Source organism: Falco rusticolus, chromosome 6, assembly GCF_015220075.1.
Source record: "Falco rusticolus isolate bFalRus1 chromosome 6, bFalRus1.pri, whole genome shotgun sequence".
Classification (NCBI taxonomy): Eukaryota; Metazoa; Chordata; class Aves; order Falconiformes; family Falconidae; genus Falco; species Falco rusticolus.
In genome coordinates, this window is record NC_051192.1 from 89,676,493 (window position 1) to 89,695,786 (window position 19,294).

The 19,294-nt window shown below is 38.0% G+C and overlaps 1 protein-coding gene across 3 annotated transcripts in view; it reads right to left on the reverse strand.

Moving 5' to 3' along the window:
- Positions 1-429: 429 nt before the first annotated feature.
- MMS22L (MMS22 like, DNA repair protein) overlaps positions 430-19,294 on the reverse strand; it is a 92,645-nt gene continuing 73,780 nt past the window's right edge. Inside the window, exons 18-25 of one of the 3 annotated variants that reach the window (XM_037392324.1) lie at positions 19,074-19,216; positions 18,750-18,909; positions 16,333-16,502; positions 8,556-8,767; positions 6,140-6,306; positions 4,608-4,704; positions 3,273-3,440; positions 430-1,112 (exon numbers count right to left, since the gene is read on the reverse strand). In XM_037392324.1, the coding sequence (XP_037248221.1) occupies positions 1,031-1,112; positions 3,273-3,440; positions 4,608-4,704; positions 6,140-6,306; positions 8,556-8,767; positions 16,333-16,502; positions 18,750-18,909; positions 19,074-19,216 (1,199 nt within the window). In that variant the 3' untranslated portion in view covers positions 430-1,030. Of the gene's footprint in view, positions 1,113-3,272; positions 3,441-4,607; positions 4,705-6,139; positions 6,307-8,555; positions 8,768-12,093; positions 12,237-16,332; positions 16,503-18,749; positions 18,910-19,073; positions 19,217-19,294 lie in introns of those variants that run through there. The other 2 variants (XM_037392326.1, XM_037392325.1) reach the window with 2 other exon arrangements.

Genomic DNA, 19,294 nt, shown 5'->3' on the forward strand with positions numbered 1-19,294 from the left:
CAGGTTACTGAGGGAAGTGAAAAATGTGAACACCACAGCCACTAATGAAAGTTTCCTATGGACTTCGGGGAAAAAAAAAATACATAGAAAAACTTACAGAGCTAGACCTGTCCTGGGAAAGCCCATAAAATAATCCATAACAACAAAATATTTGGAAGATCCAACTTTCCCGGCAAACCAGAATAATTACTAGCTTATGATCAAATGGAATAAATTCCCCAAATGAGTATTTTCTTTAGAAGCCTGTCCTCTCTTTTCTCACACCATTTACACCTAGTCTAAGTTAAATGGATAATTACCAGTGTCATAACTAATAAAAAGAACACGGGATCACTGGAAATTATGGGTTAATTTATAGAACATAGTATTGAAAAGAACAGAAAATCTGAACCTATTTTTCCTTATTTTACCCACAAAGACAACAGAAAAGATTTTACACTGGATTCTGAAAGACTTTATTTAATACACGTGGAAGGTTAAGATAGCTATATACATTTTGTGCAACATACACACAAGCCCTCTCTTAACAAGTGATAGTTCTGTCATACTGGCACAACTCCCGGTGAATGCACTACACTCAGGTTCAGTACTAGAGATCACAGTTTTTTTCTCGTTCTACTGAAATAAATGAGAAATTACAAAGATACGGTTTTCTTAAGAACATACTGAATAAAATTTTTAGAGGGTCAGGTGTCACTCAATGTGAGTTGTGAAATTACTTTGATTCTTTGAAATCCTATTGCCATACGGACTCTGCTCATATCGACATTTTAACGTGTAATAAATTTGCTGTATCTTTCAATTGCCATTCAACAGTATATTCAGAGTTACTCTTCATATGCACAACAATACTCAAATACCACAGAAATTACTAAAATCAATACATACCTTTGGGGAAAAAACCCACAAAATTGATAAATGTAATGTCATTGTAAAGATAAAGAATTTGGTTAGTGTGTTGTTGACTTTAGTTTTAGGTATCGACAGTGTCAGAACATTCAAGAGGAAAGGATTAATCACCAGCACACTGCTAACCTGTCTCACTTTCCAGTTTTTGTATCTCATTTCGCCCAGCCTCTGAGAGGTAAGATAAGAGTCTTTTATAGGCTTCTCTGTTAAAAAAAAAAACACAACAAAAGAATGTAACGTGTTACTTAATCTCACACATCCTAGGAGTAAAAGCACACAATTCCCAAACACATTGTTTACATATTGGGATTATTAAAACACAGTAACTTCCCCCCTCCCATCTATTCAACTGCTTGCTTTGCTGTGAATTTTTAGCGTGGCCAGATCGGAAGAAGAGTAAGGATTGCACTGTTTACAGCTAGAACTGTAGTGAAGATGCTTAGAAGTCTACTTCTTAGTAAACTGCTGTAAAATAGATTTATTTTTTTTTTTTAAACATGGAGTTTCCAAGGCTTAGATGAGAATGGCATGCAGGCTTCATCATGTTTGCTATCTGATTTCTGCCTAAGAAATCTCTCTGTGACTCATGCTACAGAACAGCGATGCGAGCCACTGGCACTAGGGTGCAGACTGGCACTGACACAGATTTAGACCACCATCCTCTACAAAGGGCAATGACTGTTTTAAAATAAACCTGGAATTCAGAAGGGGGCTGTCACTCAAGTGAATTTTCCAGAAGAGTGCATATGTGTTGATAAGACTTTTCACCTTAAGTTCATTTTAATACTCTCCAACCTAGACAATATAATTATTGTTAAAGTACTTCCTCTGACATTTAGGTCTATTCTAATTATCTATCTTTGTCATGAAATATCAACTTGAGCAAACAAAACTGCAGTTTTCATACTAGTCCCTTGCAATAACAACACTAGACATCATGACTGTAAGCATCTAATGCAACCTCTGAATTTTGTTTCTTTTATATATATATATGGGTTTGCACTTTAAGGTCTACAGTAATTGCACAGAATATTTTAATACAATTTTACTCAGTGGCCCGGATGGAAGAGAAAAAAATTGGGTATTAGTGTTCTTACAATAAAGATGTTCATGGATCATATTCTAAAACCAAATTATTAACGCAAATCATCAACAACCGATTAGATAATATGTACATTAAGTGATGAGGCTAAAAGAAATGTAGCTCTTCAGTAATCTCCAAGCACCTATTTCAGGAAGCTCAGACCACCTGCTTTTTCATACTTTGTAGATAAAGGGATGAATTTTACCTTATTAACAATATAAAAAAAGAGAAATTTCCTATGAAATAGCTGTCAAAAAATCAAAACAAGGTAGTATGAAAATCCTGCATATAATGGTACTTCAGTCTGACCTTGGGTGAATTCCCTTAAATAAAAGCAAACGTATTTGTTGATAGAGGATGATAAAAAGTGAATAATATAATTACAAATCAGTTAAATATATTTTTCATTAAATGAAAAATTAATACCCTGTGACTACCCTTCGCTGTCTCATGACTTACATTCTCGCACAAGTCTTTTCTTTGGGTTTTTTTATAGCCCAGGGCTTGCCAACACACACCTCACAACTTCTCCAGCCTGAGGCATGACTAGGATCCCACCATCCGAGCAGTCCCAGTATACGCTCTAACGCAAACACTGAGGCCAGTTCCTTGCCCAGAGTACAGGCGAGTGGAGGGCCAGCCTCCCAGTGAGCAGAACTAACAGCAGGAGCCCTTCTGGCTCGGGTGCCACCCTGGGCAGAGCTCCCTGGCATTTCGTAACAGCATTTATATAGGTGCTGGAAGTTCAGCGCTGCATCCGCAGCCAGAGACACCACCACCTGTGTGGGGCTGCCACCTCACGTGCCATCTCCTCCTCACGCGAGATGGATTCACAAGTCAAATATTTCTGTCTTAAGTTCCTGGGGAGCAAGCAGTTGAGGGGTGAGTCTGCTAAGCCTGCTGGGGAGAGGAAGCTAGCCTCTTCTGGATGTCCACAGCTCTCGGACGTTTGTATTAGGAGAGAACTCTTGAAATTAAGCTATGGGTACTTCTTTATTCTGTTTTGCAACGTACAGTATAGTGAGCAGAGGCAACCTGGCTCCACATGAATTCCACTGGGGTCTGTATACCCTAGTGTGAAAACATCTCTGGAAATATTTAGCAATTATAGATGGATTAAAACCATGAAAGGTCTGAGGACCTTTTCACACTATAACACACTTTAAAAAAAATCACTTCAATTTTTAGTATCTGTGCTGCTATCTAACGCTGCTTTCTTTCAAGAGACTAAACCTCTACTGCTTATTGTCAAAAAACAATATTAAAATAAAATTCAAACCTCAGTGCAGCATTTCTTCCAAGACCTTGTTTGTGCTCCACATCCTTCAGAGACTGTGTGATTGTGGGAATCAGGCTGGTAACTAACGTCTGATCCAAGACTGCCACAGTTTCTAGGATGCTAAAAACCCGGTGATCATACACGGTGGTATAGTCCTGGATAAACTGCCTGAGGGGGACACAGAGGCATTTAATGCAAGGTCAAAACCAGATGCAGAGAACATGCCAAGAACAACTGAAGAGTGTAATCAGAACAAGCAATCTGGCTGCATGGCAATTTTCATATTGTTACACTGAAATACTCTACATGGAATACTTTCTTTAAACGAAGGCGTGCTTTTGAAGACTAATGCTAAAAATCCGACACATTTCTTTTCGAGCAAATTGGCAGATTCTGCTGCTGTTTCACCAGGGCTGACTTGTTCCAGAGCACTTTTTAACATGTCTGAATGCAAAACTAAAACATGTATTTATTATTTAATAAAAAATAATGATTAAAAAAAGACCAGCAAAACAAGAGCTCTAGATTAAAGTCTGCAGAAATAATGTTGGCGTTTCTTATAAGGCTGCACTGGATCTTAAGCAGGACAGACCATGGGGTGGAAGTACATCCATTTGTCTTCCCGAGGGTTTGAGGTCTTTAAAGATCACAGATTACATTCAAATCAGAAGTAACACTCCAGGGATGACACATCCCATGAAAGTGATGTATCATGTGCAGACTGGCATGCCCACAAACACCCATTCTTATTCCAGTGAGTCTCTCTGAAGCTTTCATCTAGATATGACCCCATACAACACCAGTGCTTAGGTCTGCAAAATGTCTTTGGGTCTCACCTCATGCAGCTCTTCTACGCTGTCCATGTGAGAAACAGAATTCATTTTGCAGAGGTATGGAATAAGTACAGTTTACATTATAATACTCTATTATTTATTTTTCACAAAATCTACTCAATTAAAAGAAAAAAAAGCAGCTAAGCTTGTTGTATGAGGATTTGATGTCCATTATATGCACTTCACCTTAAGCCCACACATCTTTCATTGCACCTAACACTGGCCATCAACGTTTATATGGAGTTTTTCCCATTGCAGCAGTGACATACCCCTCTGTCATATACCTTTCAAAACAGTCCCTAATCCATAAGAAAGCAGGTATATTTCTCTTCTACTTTTGGCCAAGCTATGTTTAAAACCAGTGTCAAGAGTAGTGTTATTTAAATACCATAAACAAGTGACAATGCAGTATGTTAAGGATAATTAGTTATTTTGAAAAAACATGTTTGCTGTCAATTGGCTTGCAGTAACTTCACTGCCAACTGGCATATTTTCCAGTTACCTAAATACAGAAGTCAGCTGGGTGGCACGTTCTCCTCTTGACCCTGCTTGGCAGCCTTCTACCATGTACTGTACAATGTCTGTAGATATTTTTTTAACTGTAAAAGCAAAATCACAAGATTCACACAGAGCTCTTGAACTGACCATCTGGAGAATGTCTTTCATGAAGACTAAAATTTTTTACATGAGAAAAAAAAATGTTTTATCTTACTTTGATGCAAGGGAAATTACTGTGAGAGCAGTTAGATTGGCTATAGAAGAACAGAATGAATCACAAATTTATGCAAAAGTCTTATTTTCACCACCATCATCCTTTAAAGATACAGATTTTTAAGTACACTATGATCTCTTTGAGTCAAAGCAAAGAGACACACACTTAGTGGAAACAGATATTTTATTTAAATTTAAGTTCTATCTGTATTCTTTAATCACTCCTATTTGAAATAAAGAACAGCAGCTATAGCACCATATCCTGCCCAAAGCTATATAGATCTACTCCTTTCAATAGTGGATATTGTTCTGAAATCCACCCTACCTCTTTTTTTTAAGGGGAAAACCACCCCACTATTTTCTTCCCCTTCATTTTTTCCAAACAAATATTCAAGTTACAAGATATTGTAACTTGAATTGTCCCATTATAAAGGTGGAACTGGGCTGCGAAGGCTTTTCTACACAGGCGTGCTGGAGCCCTGTCTGGGCAAGCAGTGAGCTGGTGGCCACAGCAGCACAAGACATCCAGCTCACTCACTCCGCAGCATATTGCAGAGTAGGCACGCTCTGTTTCAGCACATATGGCCATGGTGGCAAAAGGGGGAAGAAAGTTGTGTGATGATTCAGCTGTTTTCCTAAGCATATATCTTGTCCTTCAATATATATCTTTTATAGACCAGAATCAAAAAGTATTTTATTAGACAAAATCCCCAGAAGTTGTCAGAGGTGGATCCCCATTTTGCTTAATGCTTCTCCTGGCAGCAAGAAGTGGAAATGTTGAGCTTATGCACACATGCGCATTCATTATACCACAGTGGGGTAAACACAGTGCTTCATTTTTTAAGAAACTAAAAAGAAAGACATTCTCACTGCCAAACAAAGCATGCTAAGAGAAGAAAGAAGACTCAAAGATACCTTCAGACAGCAACACACTACTTTTAATCCATTTATAAAGCCTCTATGGCAAGAATGTATGCTAGTCTTATTTTTGCTTGCACCTAAAGGGGTTTGAGACCACTTCCACAGTTACCAAGTCTGGGAGAGATGAGGTGGGAAGGATGGGGGGAAAGAAAATACTCTTCAGATTCCCAAGAAGGCTATCACTAGTTCATAAGAGGACAAAAGAAAGCAAGACAGTTCTCTGCTTCTTGAAAACAGAAGTCCCAGACCAGTTAAAGAAAAAAGAAAGCTTGTCCAGTTTATCCAGCCAAAGTATCTCATTCACCTCATCTAAAAGTCTTAAATATTGGGATGAAAGATGCTCAGGAATACAAAACTCTTACATGTGTGCAGAGACATATTCAAAGCAAACAAGCAGCTTACCTTGTAGCTCATTAACCAACACCATGCATTTCAACACAGCTGGGAGAACTAAGTCAGCGTCACACAGTTCAGTGCTCTGGGTTCTCTGAAGTACTTCAAGAATGAAAGCAAGAACGGAGGCCAGGCGAGGAGGTGGAGCGTTACCTTTGAACTGCATGCACTTTTCACTGGGAAGACAAAGCAAACCAGAAAAAAAGTCTGTAATTTGGTTTTTCCATTCAAAGCAAGCACCACATACTTCAAACATAGATTTCTATCTTTATCTAGGCTCAACTAATGGCTTCTATTTGTCTTAGTCTTAGCAAGGACTCCCAATTTATCAGAGGACAGTGATGCCTTCCGACTCTTCTGCTGAGAGAGAAGTGAGAAATAACAGTTACCATAATTACGGTTAAAAAGCCAAGTATGATTATAAAAGTTAAAATACAAAGGCAGCTTCATAAAATAACCAAATAAAGGGAGGAGCCAAGATTCTAAGACCCTAAGACAACATCTAAAATACAACTGTTGTTGAATTACTTTATTTAGCTTTATGAGCTTTTGTAAACTCACAATCAAACTCGTGGTAACAGCTCTGCTGTTATGCTAGTACTGTTATTTTATTTTTGTCAACAGTATGTTGTAATGGGACAGCCGATGTCTGCTTTTGCTCTGTCAGAATTAACACAGACCTCTCCAGCATAAAATTGGTCACAAAGATAAAAGGTGACCTGCCAATCTGCAACAAAAGCAAATTTTGACATCCTGCACATTGAGTGTTCCAATTTGAACAGCTTGATTTGTTGTTTTTCTGCAAAAGGATACAAGAATCGGAATTACTGTTGGTTTGACATTACAAATTACTGAAATCTGAAGTTTAAATTGAAGCGTTCAGGAGAGAAGATTGCAGGTGAAAAACCCATAGCACTTATTCGTCAATTAGCAACAGCATTCCAGAACCTTCAAAAAAACTTCAGATATTTAATATTAGGTACCACATGCATGTTTACTGAGCAATGCATCAATAAAAACCACCATCCCCGTTAAAAGTAAGGAGTGCTTCTACAACTTTCACAGAGCCGAGTATTTCATTGCACAGCTTTAGAGCACTGGTATAACTTGGCAAATGAAAGCTGTAACACGTCTTTGTATTACGCAGTCTTACTCACTTTAATATTAGCAACTCTGAAATCTTCTCTCCCTTTAGTTTACTACGAAACTTTAACACTAATTTTTTGGGGAGTGCTTTTTGACTAAAACAGTTCTCTGACTTGGATAATACACCCCTCATCCCGTGGTTTGACTTCCTCTGTGCAGCAGCAAGACATTCACGAGCTTTCATACAGCAAAATGGCTAGTGAACTCTGCACAAATCGACACAGACCTAGTGACTGCCTCCTGACCACCCAACAGTCTGCAAATCAGAGTGCTGCTGCTCAGTTATACGACATCCTTCCCAGATCACCAAGGAACATTTCATGTCTTACAAATCGCCAAGTGCCCTTACACTTTCAGAACTTTCTTTCCACTATCAAATTTAAAATTTTAAAAATGCATGCACACATTCAAGCATAACTTTATTAAGATGACAAAGTTTGAGTATTCAAAAATTAAAAACATGTCAGAACTAAGACTGTGAAATCTTAATTCACTGCCTTAATATGTGACAATACAGGCTTTACTTACAGGACTGCCTATCATATTTACCTGAGATCAACACTGAAATTCTTTTAATCAACATGTATTCACACTCTTTAACAAAGAAAAATGCAATTACCTTGGATATAAGAAATCACCTTATATTTGGGGGGTTTTAATTCCTCTCCCAACAAATTGTTCCCTCTCCTGTGGTATACAAAACAAAGCTTCAGCCTTTCCGCAGCAGGTCCAGCATTTATAGCTGCCGTTGATATTGTGCAAGTAGTGACAGCACAGTGAACAAGTACTGTCTCCCTGCCTCTACGCCTCCCTCTTCCCACCCTCCAAACTTTCTGTTTCCCCTGGGCAGCTGGCACACCTAGGTGTACCCTGACACACACAGAGCGATGAGCCCTCCCGTGCACAGGTACGTGCCAACCATAAGTACTACAACTCTGTAGCCCTAAATATTGCCTGAGACACAAGCATTTGATGATGTATATTGGAGGGTAATTTGTCAAGAAAAATACTTGCTTTTCACATGGCCCCATGTGGCATTTTTTCTCATAGTTTAGGACCTTTATCCTCAATGACCATCTCACTAGGCTCCAAATCTTCCCAATTTTACTCTCCTAATGCATACATGTTGTCATTCCTTTGCTCCCTGGGCAGCAACTCGCAGGCTCTTCCCATAGCCAAACCATCAGTTAACTGAGAAGAAAGCAGTGGCATTCCCTTCCCCATTAGCCCTTTGTGAAATCTGAATAAGTGATGGGTTTGTTACTTTGCTGGTCCTTACTTTATGACATGCAGAGTGGTCTTCCGCAGACGGAGCATCTGGGGGACTGTAATGGAACTGCATAAAGCAGTCAGCATAGGATGCTGTCCAGCTCCAAGTGCAGAGGGAGAAGAAGGGAGAAATCGTCCAAAATACTGCTGAATAATGCTCCCAAGCAGTTGATTTAAATAGGCACCCTGTGTCTGGGACTGACAACATATAAAGGACAGGCCCTGTAGCAGAAAATTTTAGAAAGTGAGAAATCAAATAAATCCTTAACAATATTTTTTAATAAATCTTTCACATCCATAGGCTACATACTCACTACACGCTGTGTAAACCGCTGCACAGAGTAACTACTGCATGACAAATAAGCAACAGTAATAAATGAAGACAGAATCAGAGCAAGGCTTGCAAAGGAGAGAAAAATCTTTACTACACTAATTGATATATTGGAAGATAAGCGTTGGGACACACAAGCTCCCCTTCAAATTTGAAATAAAACCTTGGCATTTCAGACCTGAGAAGTGTTTCTGTGCCCAAGAGCTCCTCATTTCTTTTTCAACTCTGTACGTGCTCTAACATAGTATATTTGTCAGGTAAGATTTATGAAGGGAGAGAAAGAATACCTCATCTGTTTGTAAAGCACGATGTGAAAGTTTTGTACAAACAATATAGCAGAAAAATGAGCACTTTGAATCGTGGCCTGACAAGAAACCTTTTGCTCATAGTGTGAACAAATCAGGGTAAATTAGGCATCATTTGTAAAGGATTTAGAGTGGTTTTTTTTAAAAAATCTGTGTAAGGTAAGGCTAAACCTGCTGCGATTTATCCAATATAAGCTATATTGATCCAAAGAAAAATCTATAATCTTGCCCAGAAAGTGCCTACCTAAACACTACCCATAGCTGCACAACATACACATGGTACATCTCTGAAAAGAGTATTCTTCTCAGTGGTACGAGTTGCTGTGAGAGAAAGTTAAGAGCTTCCTTCGCCTTCCTTTGATTACTGAAAGGACGAAGAACAAATCACTAAAACACCAAATAAACAAGTCCAGTCGTCCCCTATCACAAGGGTCACAGCCAGCACCACAAACAGAAGCCTCTTGAGAATTCAGTTTTCACAAGTGTTGTGCAACAAGAATAATGGCATAAAAAAAGTTCAAGCACAGAGTTCCCTAGACAGCGACTGCAACAGCACTTCAAACTTCCACTAGCACTGCAATCCAGACCCGTTTTGGTAGGAGGAGTACCTGCCTGAACAGGGGTGGCTGCTGAGGTAAGCGAATGCCCCTGATGTGTGAATGAATAGCTCATGGCAAGCTGCTTTTGTCCCCCAACTACTGACAAAGAGTATTTCTGTTGCTTTTCACATAGGAGTCTCTCCCCAAAAAAGATTTTAATCTATAACTGTTTGTGTGAACATGACAGAACAATTATTTCAGGCAAAAAAAAAAAAAAAAAAGCAGACTGAGACAGAGCTGAGGGTCGTCTTGGCACTTTCTTGAAACAGGGAGTTCCTACTTTTGGTTCCACAGTAAACATATATAAGAAACATGAGATTTTAAGAAACGAGGTGCTTCAGGACTTGCCTGAAGACTTGCTGTAGGTGGTCCTCTTGAATGCAGACCTGTTCAGTTAGGGATTAACTACACATTCTTTTAGAGCTCCTTGGTAATTTTGGTAAGTCCCAATAACATAAACGACTCTGCCTGAACTGGGGCTTTGATAAACAATTAAGATTGTCTCCTCTTTTCGTGTACATACAGCAAAATTTTGTAGGAAAAAGCAGCTGCTGCTTTATCAGAATTCTTAAAAGCACTGCTTGGCAAGCAGCTGAGATTGTTAGAGATGACAGATTATCTAGTAATGTAAGCTTGAGTGTTTGATGTCTTCAGCAAGATATTACAGCAGGCATAAAGGAGACTTGCTTGTGCTTTCTGTAGTACGGCTCTTACAAAAAGAAAGAAAATATTCCATAATCAGAACTGGCACTCTTATGACTCTAGACTGTTTTAACAGTAGAAAAAAACCCAACAAACATATCTGTGAGAAAGTGTATTAATCTACCTGATAAAAGCGACACAAAGAACATCACAACCTTACAGAGGACTTCTGCAAGAATACATGAAGAATGTAACACCTGTCAAGAACTAACAATGATAATTACTAAAATGAGACAGTTCTTCAAATTGAGGATCACCAAATGCTACATAGTATCAAGAAAAGGAAGACATCAGTTGTTATTAAATAATTAGTTACTGTTTTTAAGAAATGATCCTAAAGATACTTTAAAAAGCAAAAAAAATAATAAAAATTTAGATGTTTGAAGGAACACTGACTAATTTTTGCAGATCTTCTAATAGTTACATTTGAAGAAGGATCAACAAACCTAGCCTGATGCTTCATAAAAGCATCTTTATTTTTTCAGTTGAAGTACACTGATTCTAACTTTCTGGGGTGTGGGATGGGGCAAGATGTAATCTGAAAAAGAAGGAAAGGATTAAATAATAAAAAATCCACCAAACCACCCTGCCAAGAGCATTACTGAAAGATATTCTTCTCAACTACGGAGGGAAGAAAGGACAGAGAGCACTCTCGAAACCCTGTAAGGAGAGCTGTTAACTTAAGAAACATTTTAAAACACAGAAAATGCCTTTTTTCTGTAACCTAATGCTTTCTTTATAAAGGATTCTAGGTTCATTATTGGTGGGCCAGGAAGAGATGCTGACTCTCAAAAAAAGGTGTAATTTTTCAAACCATGTGGTGATACCTAAATTCTCCCTTCAATAAGGAGGACCCTCATCATTTTTCCTAATGAAAGTTACCAGATTAGCACCAATGTCTTCCAAGATAGAAATTCTTTTTTCCAATGAGACAACAGTGAGAAAAATCACCTTTTATTTTGTTGGGAGCAAAAAAACCCACCCTTAAACAAAAAATCCTTCTGTGTAGTAGAAAAATCCATTCATCAGTCCTTACACATGAAAGGCATGTGTACAGCATCAAAGCTTTTCAGGGAAGAATCATCGTACCTTTGACCTTGACACTTCTACCGTTCCTAAAAGTTTCTGCAGAAGAACCTGGATTTCTATTTTGGACATGAAGGCCCATTGCCTTTATCTCAACACTGTGTTCTTTGTCTTAGGAAGTGCAGAGAGCAACAGACCTGCACAAAGTCTGACACCACCGCATCCCAAGTGGCAGACGGGATAAATTACCAACACTGCACAGCAGCTGCAAAACTCTGAGTACAATGGCAAAACATCCTAGGCAGCACTGACCAAGGATGTGATTATGAGGAAATCACATGGAACTTTCTTCTTTTAAATCCCACCAGTAATTAACAGAGATGAAGGAAGCTACTGTTGGTGAGATAGAAAAGAAACACATGCTACTGGACTGCAATTCTGGACCAGGAATCTGAAACCAGTCTCAGACCCCTAGGATGATCTCTACAAAGCAGATGGACTTTAAAGGGTTGATAGAGCCGCTCTCTTTTTCCTAACTATGTTCTTTAGCCATCTTCTGAGGTTAAACAAAAAACCAAAAGACACTTTAACGGGAGTAGAGAAGCATGACAACATCTGCTCCTCATTTTATTAGAAAGGCAGCTGATTCCCGTGCGTGTTCACTGCAGGAACCTTTTGTGGCCAGAGCTGCCTCTTTCTTCTGATTTATCCATATATCTGTAAATCACCTGTGGAGAGCGAAGAACCGATTAGTATGGATTACTGGAACTATTCACTGCAGAAGTGCCAAGCTATCTAATGATGACTTATAATATCAGTCCTGCTGTTGGAATAAATCTGCTGGTCACCAATTAATGTTGTACAATTCCTATTAAACACATACTATAATTCACAAAATGTATTAATAAGCTTGCTCAAATATCAGACCACAGATGTGGCTCACAGGAGGGCTTTTAAGGTCTGATCTCTGACAAATGCTGAGCCTGCACAGACCCATTAAAATCACTGGAAAATGTATGTGCCAAGCACTACTTAGAATTAAGCTCTTTCACCACTCTCCTGTATTTAGATAGAAATCTTCTGTATTTGGACAGGATTAACACTAATAAATCAAGCAGGGTATCTTACCTTTACCATTATTAGGTATATTATGCTTATTCCATGCACCCACACTCTATTCTGCAAGATACATTTAAACTACTATTTATTCTCTAAAATAAGTTCTCTACTCCACTTCTGTTCTTTCCCATATTACTGGTAAATGTGTACTAAAAAAAAAATCCTCCAAATCATCCTCCAAGAAATCCCTCCAAGAGCAATCTCAATCTGAAATTTCCCATGGTAGGCTTCAGCAATCCACTATCTCACAAATCAGCTCAACTTCTTTTTACAGTGGCAAAATACCTCACGTTAGCTTTTACATGCCTCACTGTCTCTTAATTAAGAACAGTCCCATAAAGTTATAAAATGACTGTTCACTCATGTTTTTCATGCTTTACTTTAATCCACCATTCAAACAACTCTGAGGACAATTTTGGTATTGTTTCACAACAAAATCTTTTTTAGGTCATCAAACATTATCAAAACAGATGACGCACAGCGAAAGAAATAATATCCAGATAGTAACTCTTTAGGCAAGAAAAAATAAATAAATACTAGTTTAAAAGTTTCTAGAGCTAAACTATTTTGACAAGGCAGCATCAGTGACTGAGTTTGAAGGAAACTTCTAGATAAGCTCAGTGTACAGTGGAGAACAGACCAGTTGCCCAACAACTGTCAGAAGGCACAGCTGTATAGCCCACATGTCTTAATACATTAAACACAAATAGAAGAAGTAAATACAGTCAGTCTGAATCGAGGAGAGAGAAATGCAACATCTAGTTTTAATTAGAACATTTGACAGTTATCTGTGCTTGTGTAAAATTAAACAAAGCCTGTAATTTTGATCTTTGATGATGACTGAATTAAAATTGAATTAAAAATAAACCCCTCGGTTTGGGGTGGTGAAGGAGGGTGAGATACAGGCATCAGTTCTGATGAATCCTGAGCGTAGTAACAAACTACGCTGCAGGGAGAGAAGGAGCCTCCTGTGTTGTCCCAAAAGATGAAGAACTGGCCTCTGCCATCACAGGGTGGCAAAGGAAGGCAATGCCCGCACAGCACAGCACAGCGGCAGCAACGTTGTCCTTGCCTTTAAGCCTGCTGCCCAGCTGCGTGGCCGCTGCATTACCATTACACAGGGCATGTGGCCATTTGGGGAATTGTTTTCTATACGGTTCAGGAATTCTACCAGATTTCCTAAGATTGCTGCATCATTGAGTGTGTGAAATTAATTGCCTGCTACTAAGACTGATTTCAAATGCTTTCAAAGCCCACATAAAAGGATCAAATAAACCACATTAAAATTAGTTATTAAAAGCTCTGGAAAGAGGGAAGTTTTGCAAACCATTGCTCGCAAAACTAAGACTTTTTCTGAGATCTAAGGAGGTCTTTGAGACAAAGGAGGAGCTGCCCACACCAAAGGAACTGAAGGAGTTCAGGACAATAAAAAAAGATGGAGATGGAGCCTGGAACTTTTCAGAACACTGGAAAGAAAAAAAAAAAGAAAAAAAAAAAAAAGAATTTAAGAGACCTATGAGTAGAAATGCTAGTCAAAGGCTTTTATGCTTTGGCTATGAATAAAGAATTTGCATGTATAAGAAGATATTTTGCATGGTCTCCAAACTCCTGTTTCTTTACTTTCATATAACAGCCAAAGGATTAAGTTGTAAACTAGAGAGTATTAACGGGGACTATGATCTACAGATCTACAGAACAATGTTTGTCTAACAGTAGGGTGAGTCAAGGCTCCTGCACTACAGTACCGCTGCTCCACCTCCACGAATGGACCCCAGACACAGGGCAGCCACCCAAGGAGAGTCTGACCACACATTTCACCAGCAGTTTAAATTAGTCAAGGTGGGGTTATTCCCAGAGGGTTCTGTTTCTCCATCTTTCCTCCCACCATATTTACGTGTTCCCTCCCACATACACCGTTTTATCATTTTTCTGATACGCCTATTCAGGTTTGAAGGTTTTTTTGTTTGTTTTGTGGAGCTAGTTCCTAGTTGAATCAGCTCACAAACTGCTAGTCACAAAATCATTAAAGCAAGTTAAATGGGAATGTACATGGAGGTGAAAGGGAATGAATTTAGCCCTAAACCAACTTGACTGAATCCAACTGTAAAATGATAATCTGAGAAGTCAGAGAATGTTTAGAATACATTCAAACTCAAAGCTCAGAAGCAGTCCTAAGAGAATATTTTTTTTTTTAATCTCATGCTGAAATATTTCATTTTGAGTTGATTCTAACTCAGAATTTTTCCACTTTCCACAATAAAGGAGAAGGAAGTATTCTGGAATGAATAAAGCATTTACAAGTAAGAAGCACTTACAAATACTGGACCTTTAAAAATACAAACAATTAATAAAATGTAGAAGTTCCATATTGAAGCAGGAAAAACAAGTCTTCTCTCCCCAATAGTGTTTGTCAAATTAAAGGGCTACTTGTTTTCTAGAAGCAGCATTTGTCTAAAATGAACTATTTGATCAATAAGATCATCTAGCTTAGCTGGAAAGCACGTGGACTATGCAGCAGACTGCTGAAGAGTGTGACACTAAGGTCACAAAGTCAGATACTGACAAAGAAAAGAGGAAACAAAGGTCCACAACGCTTGGATTTCAAAACCAGCTTGAGTGGCTTCATCTTCAATCTACATCCATACATGCACATTACAAAGAAACGGTGCTCTCCAACTAAAATACTGAATTAGCAAGCAGACAGTCACACTCTGTGGTAATATCAGTGTCCAGATGGTCCTACACGCATATAGCTACTGAAAATACCTACAAAGCAGCAAAGCAAGTCATATTCTGCACCTCACTATATAACCATATTCACTTCCATATGACGTAATCGATCACAATGCAACTTTTGAAAGGAATAAATCTGAGGGATGTTTACAATGTCAACACTGCATTGTTTCACAATACAATCCTGTAAAGTAATCATTTAAGACTGCAATCAAAATGAAGACTAAGAGGGAAGGGAAAATAGCAAGCAAAACAGATCCAAGGATTTACAAGGGAAAACCATGTCAGCTTATTTAGTTAAAAAACCCATGCTTTTATCTTCCTCACAGCAGAAATTAGTTTCTTTCTACAGTATCAACAAGCCTTACAGAGTTTCAAGAGTGATAGATAAGCTGAGGGAAGAATAGGAGGCGTAACAGGAAAGAAGGCTTTAGCCATGTAAGCGTAAGCAGCAGGAACTTGATTGAGCAAAACATATTCTCAAACTATTAGGATAAAACAGTGCCATGATATGCAGAGGATTGTCTTCTGTTCCTAAGGATAACAACAACAAAATAAAGAGTAGCTCATATTTAATTATCTACAGTTAGCCAAGTCAAGGATGATTTAAAACATTTGTTTGCTCTGTCATCTCAACTAGCGTCTTGCTACGCAGTATGATTATTTGACCCACTGCTTCAGAAATCTCACGTGTCAGAGCCCAGTGTAAACAACAGGCTGGCTAAAAGCAGCCTATATACAGTGATTAGAATAGCAGCTCTGGAGCATACTACAACAGAGCTGCATGCAATGAGAAGAAAGCCAATGGGGTGGCATTTTTCCTTCCACTTCTACAAGAGAAAACCTCCTCTTTCTGCGTCTTTAAATTCAGTCAACGCTTGTTTTGATTAGGGAAAAAGAAAACATCCTCTGCAACGTGAATCTTTTCCTGAAGATACGTTTGTGTGCTGGTAATAGGGTTCAGATATTTACCTGAAGATAAAGAGGCAGGCTTTCCTGAATGGCAGACAGCAAAGCCACGGGTAGCTCTTTGTCCTGCTGGAGCACAGAGTGCGGCAGCAGTAAACAATCCACGATGCGGAACAAGAGTGGCTGCGCTTTCGAAGTAGCCATTATTGGTGCCCAGAACTTTACCAGACATCCTATTGAAAAAAAGCATCAAAAAATCCCAAAGCAATTTACAGTCAGAAAAAAAAAATTCTGAAAAGCTAAAGAGGCAATTATGTTAAATTAGATAATCCAAGAGTAGCAACAGCAACTGAAATGTCTCACTCCCAGGTACTCGTTCCAAAAGCCCAGTCAAGACTTAAATCCATTTACAGTTCAGCAAAATGAAAGTGCTACATTGATTCAATATATTACAAGTTTTTCAGCACGTGAAGCTGCTTTAGAAGTACAGTAATGCTAAAGAAAAGATAGTCTCTCACATCCCTGCAGGAAAATTAACTAGAACTGGTACGTAACACTATCGCAATCAACACACACACACTGAAACATTCACCTTACAGCATGTATTCATCACATTTTACAGAGAGACACTGCCTTTGCCTTCCCTTCACATTTATCTAATACCACTGTGGCCACATCAGCAGCTATTGATACAGCAATTCAATGTTAGGAAAACATTAAATATCTTTCAAATTGTATTTAATGCATTTAATTCAGCAGATTAAAAAGAACGAGGGGCAGCTAACTCCATTAAATCAACATGGTCTCTCCAGATCTTTATGGGCTCTGAGTTCACAAAATGACAGCCTCAGAGAGCATCCTTCTTGTTTTCAACTTTTCAACACATTAATGTATCACTTCCGTAGCTTTGAGCCAGTTTTAAGATCTTCCTTTTGAGTTAAAAAAAAAAAAAAAAAAAAAAAAAAAGAAGTAAAAAGGTGTTGGTGTGTAAATACCCTAACTTTGAGAAACATCTTTCTTGCAGTGAGGTGTAATTTTTCTTGAGAAAATAACTTTATACTTATGAGTGTTAATATTCAAAATATAGATTAAACAAAACAAGATTCCTATGTAGTAGTTCCCACAGACATTCTTAACTTTTAATTAACTAGAAGCAAAAAGTTGTTTGCTGGAGTGAAAATACAGGAATACCCCAAGAAAATAAGATTTTGAAAATAATGAAAGATCAAAAATAGACTGTTACAAGATACTATTAATCTATAAAAGTCATTCATTACCATCTCTAAAAACAGCGCAAAACAACATTAATCTTGTGGAGTGAAAGAAAACACAATGATTGATCACAGAGAAAGAGAACGATCGCTTAACAATACTTCTAATAATGTTGTCTAAGCTTTCTGCTTTGAAAGAAGCATGCTCATTCCAGCTAAAAGTACTTTCATTATCACTGCTGTGATGTATGGGACGGTAGAAGACAAAATCTGACCACAGATGGAAGGTGTTCAGATTTATTAAGTTTCTTGCTTTGTCTTTATAATTTTAAGAAGCCCTTTTAAGCCTTTCTTATATTGTCTTAACTAAAAAGAAAGGACAATTTCTTGCACGCAACAGCATGACTGAAGATTAATTGTTCCCTACTGCAAAGAACAAAAAGGAGAATACCAGTCTAGAATTACTTTACAAGGCTCTGACCCAACATTTGGATATCTAAAACCAATCGACATATGTCTTGTAAATCAAATCATACAGATCTTGCAATAGAAAAGGAAAGTTTTACAAAACTCAAATTCCATTACACCTTTTGCATCTTGGTCATGCTTTTCACTCTGCTCCTTATAATCATGACGCACGCTGGGTGTACATGCAAATCATTACCTCTATCTTTAAGATACATAAACTTTCCCCTATTTTTAAAGGTAAATACATCAGACTGGCACATAATAAACAGCACTCTTTCCATCCTATCAGTGGTTCCACACTTTAATGAACAAATACTGGAATCTGAACCTTAATAAATGCACAAAGTGTATGTAAGAGAAGCAGTCCTAAAAGGAAGCAAATTACATTCCTAAGCCAACCTGTCCACTACTGTAACTCCAATAAATATGATGTAGCTGGCCGTAACACTGCTTCACTGCCTTGTCATTGTTTCTGGTTTTGTTTAGGTAGACCAGGTGGCTTTCAGAAGTAACAGACAAGAAAACATCTTACTTTTGAAAATGATTTGCAGGGGTAATTTATTTAAAAAAAGCCCAAAACCCAACAATCTCACGAGGAGGTTAGACATCAGGATAAAACACAAAAAATAAGTGGAAGAAAATTAAATACCTAACTGTAACATCTTGGTGACTTTGCTTTTTAAAACCATTAAGATAGATGGTATAGAGGAAAAAAAAAAAAAAAAGAAAAGATTAAAAGACACATTTTACTGATTTTTTAAAAACTACTTCCTGAAAGAAAAGAGGTTGCAAAATAATTACCTATGATCCAGTATGTAAGTTGCAGACCTTCTGGGGGTCCTTTTACCTTCAAATAAGGTTTTACATACTTTAATACATCACCTAAATACTCCAGAGCCTTTGCTACCATGATAGATTTCTCAGGGAGTGTCTGAAGGCCACTGTAAGTTCTACCAACAGCCTGAGGAAACAAAACCATTGAAATAAATGTAAACTTACTAAGTCTCATAACTTCACCAAGTCTCTCATAAGGTTTGTGCGAATTATTTCTTTTCATACACACAAAATCTCATATATAGTTGCGTTTCACTAAAACTGTCCTATGAACACAGAGATGTACAGTACCTTAATGAATTGGACAAGAGCATTTTTAGGATCTTGCTTGAAAACTGACTCTTCAACATGAGCCTTCGAAAGAATGTTTTCTACTTCTGAGAGTTTAAAAATCAGTCTTGTCATTTCAGTCAGCTGCTCCATATAGGCTTTCCCTGATTGTTACAAGAGAGCACAGCAGTAAATACAGTATACAGTTACGCTTTTCCATTTACTTTAGTCCTAGAATGATA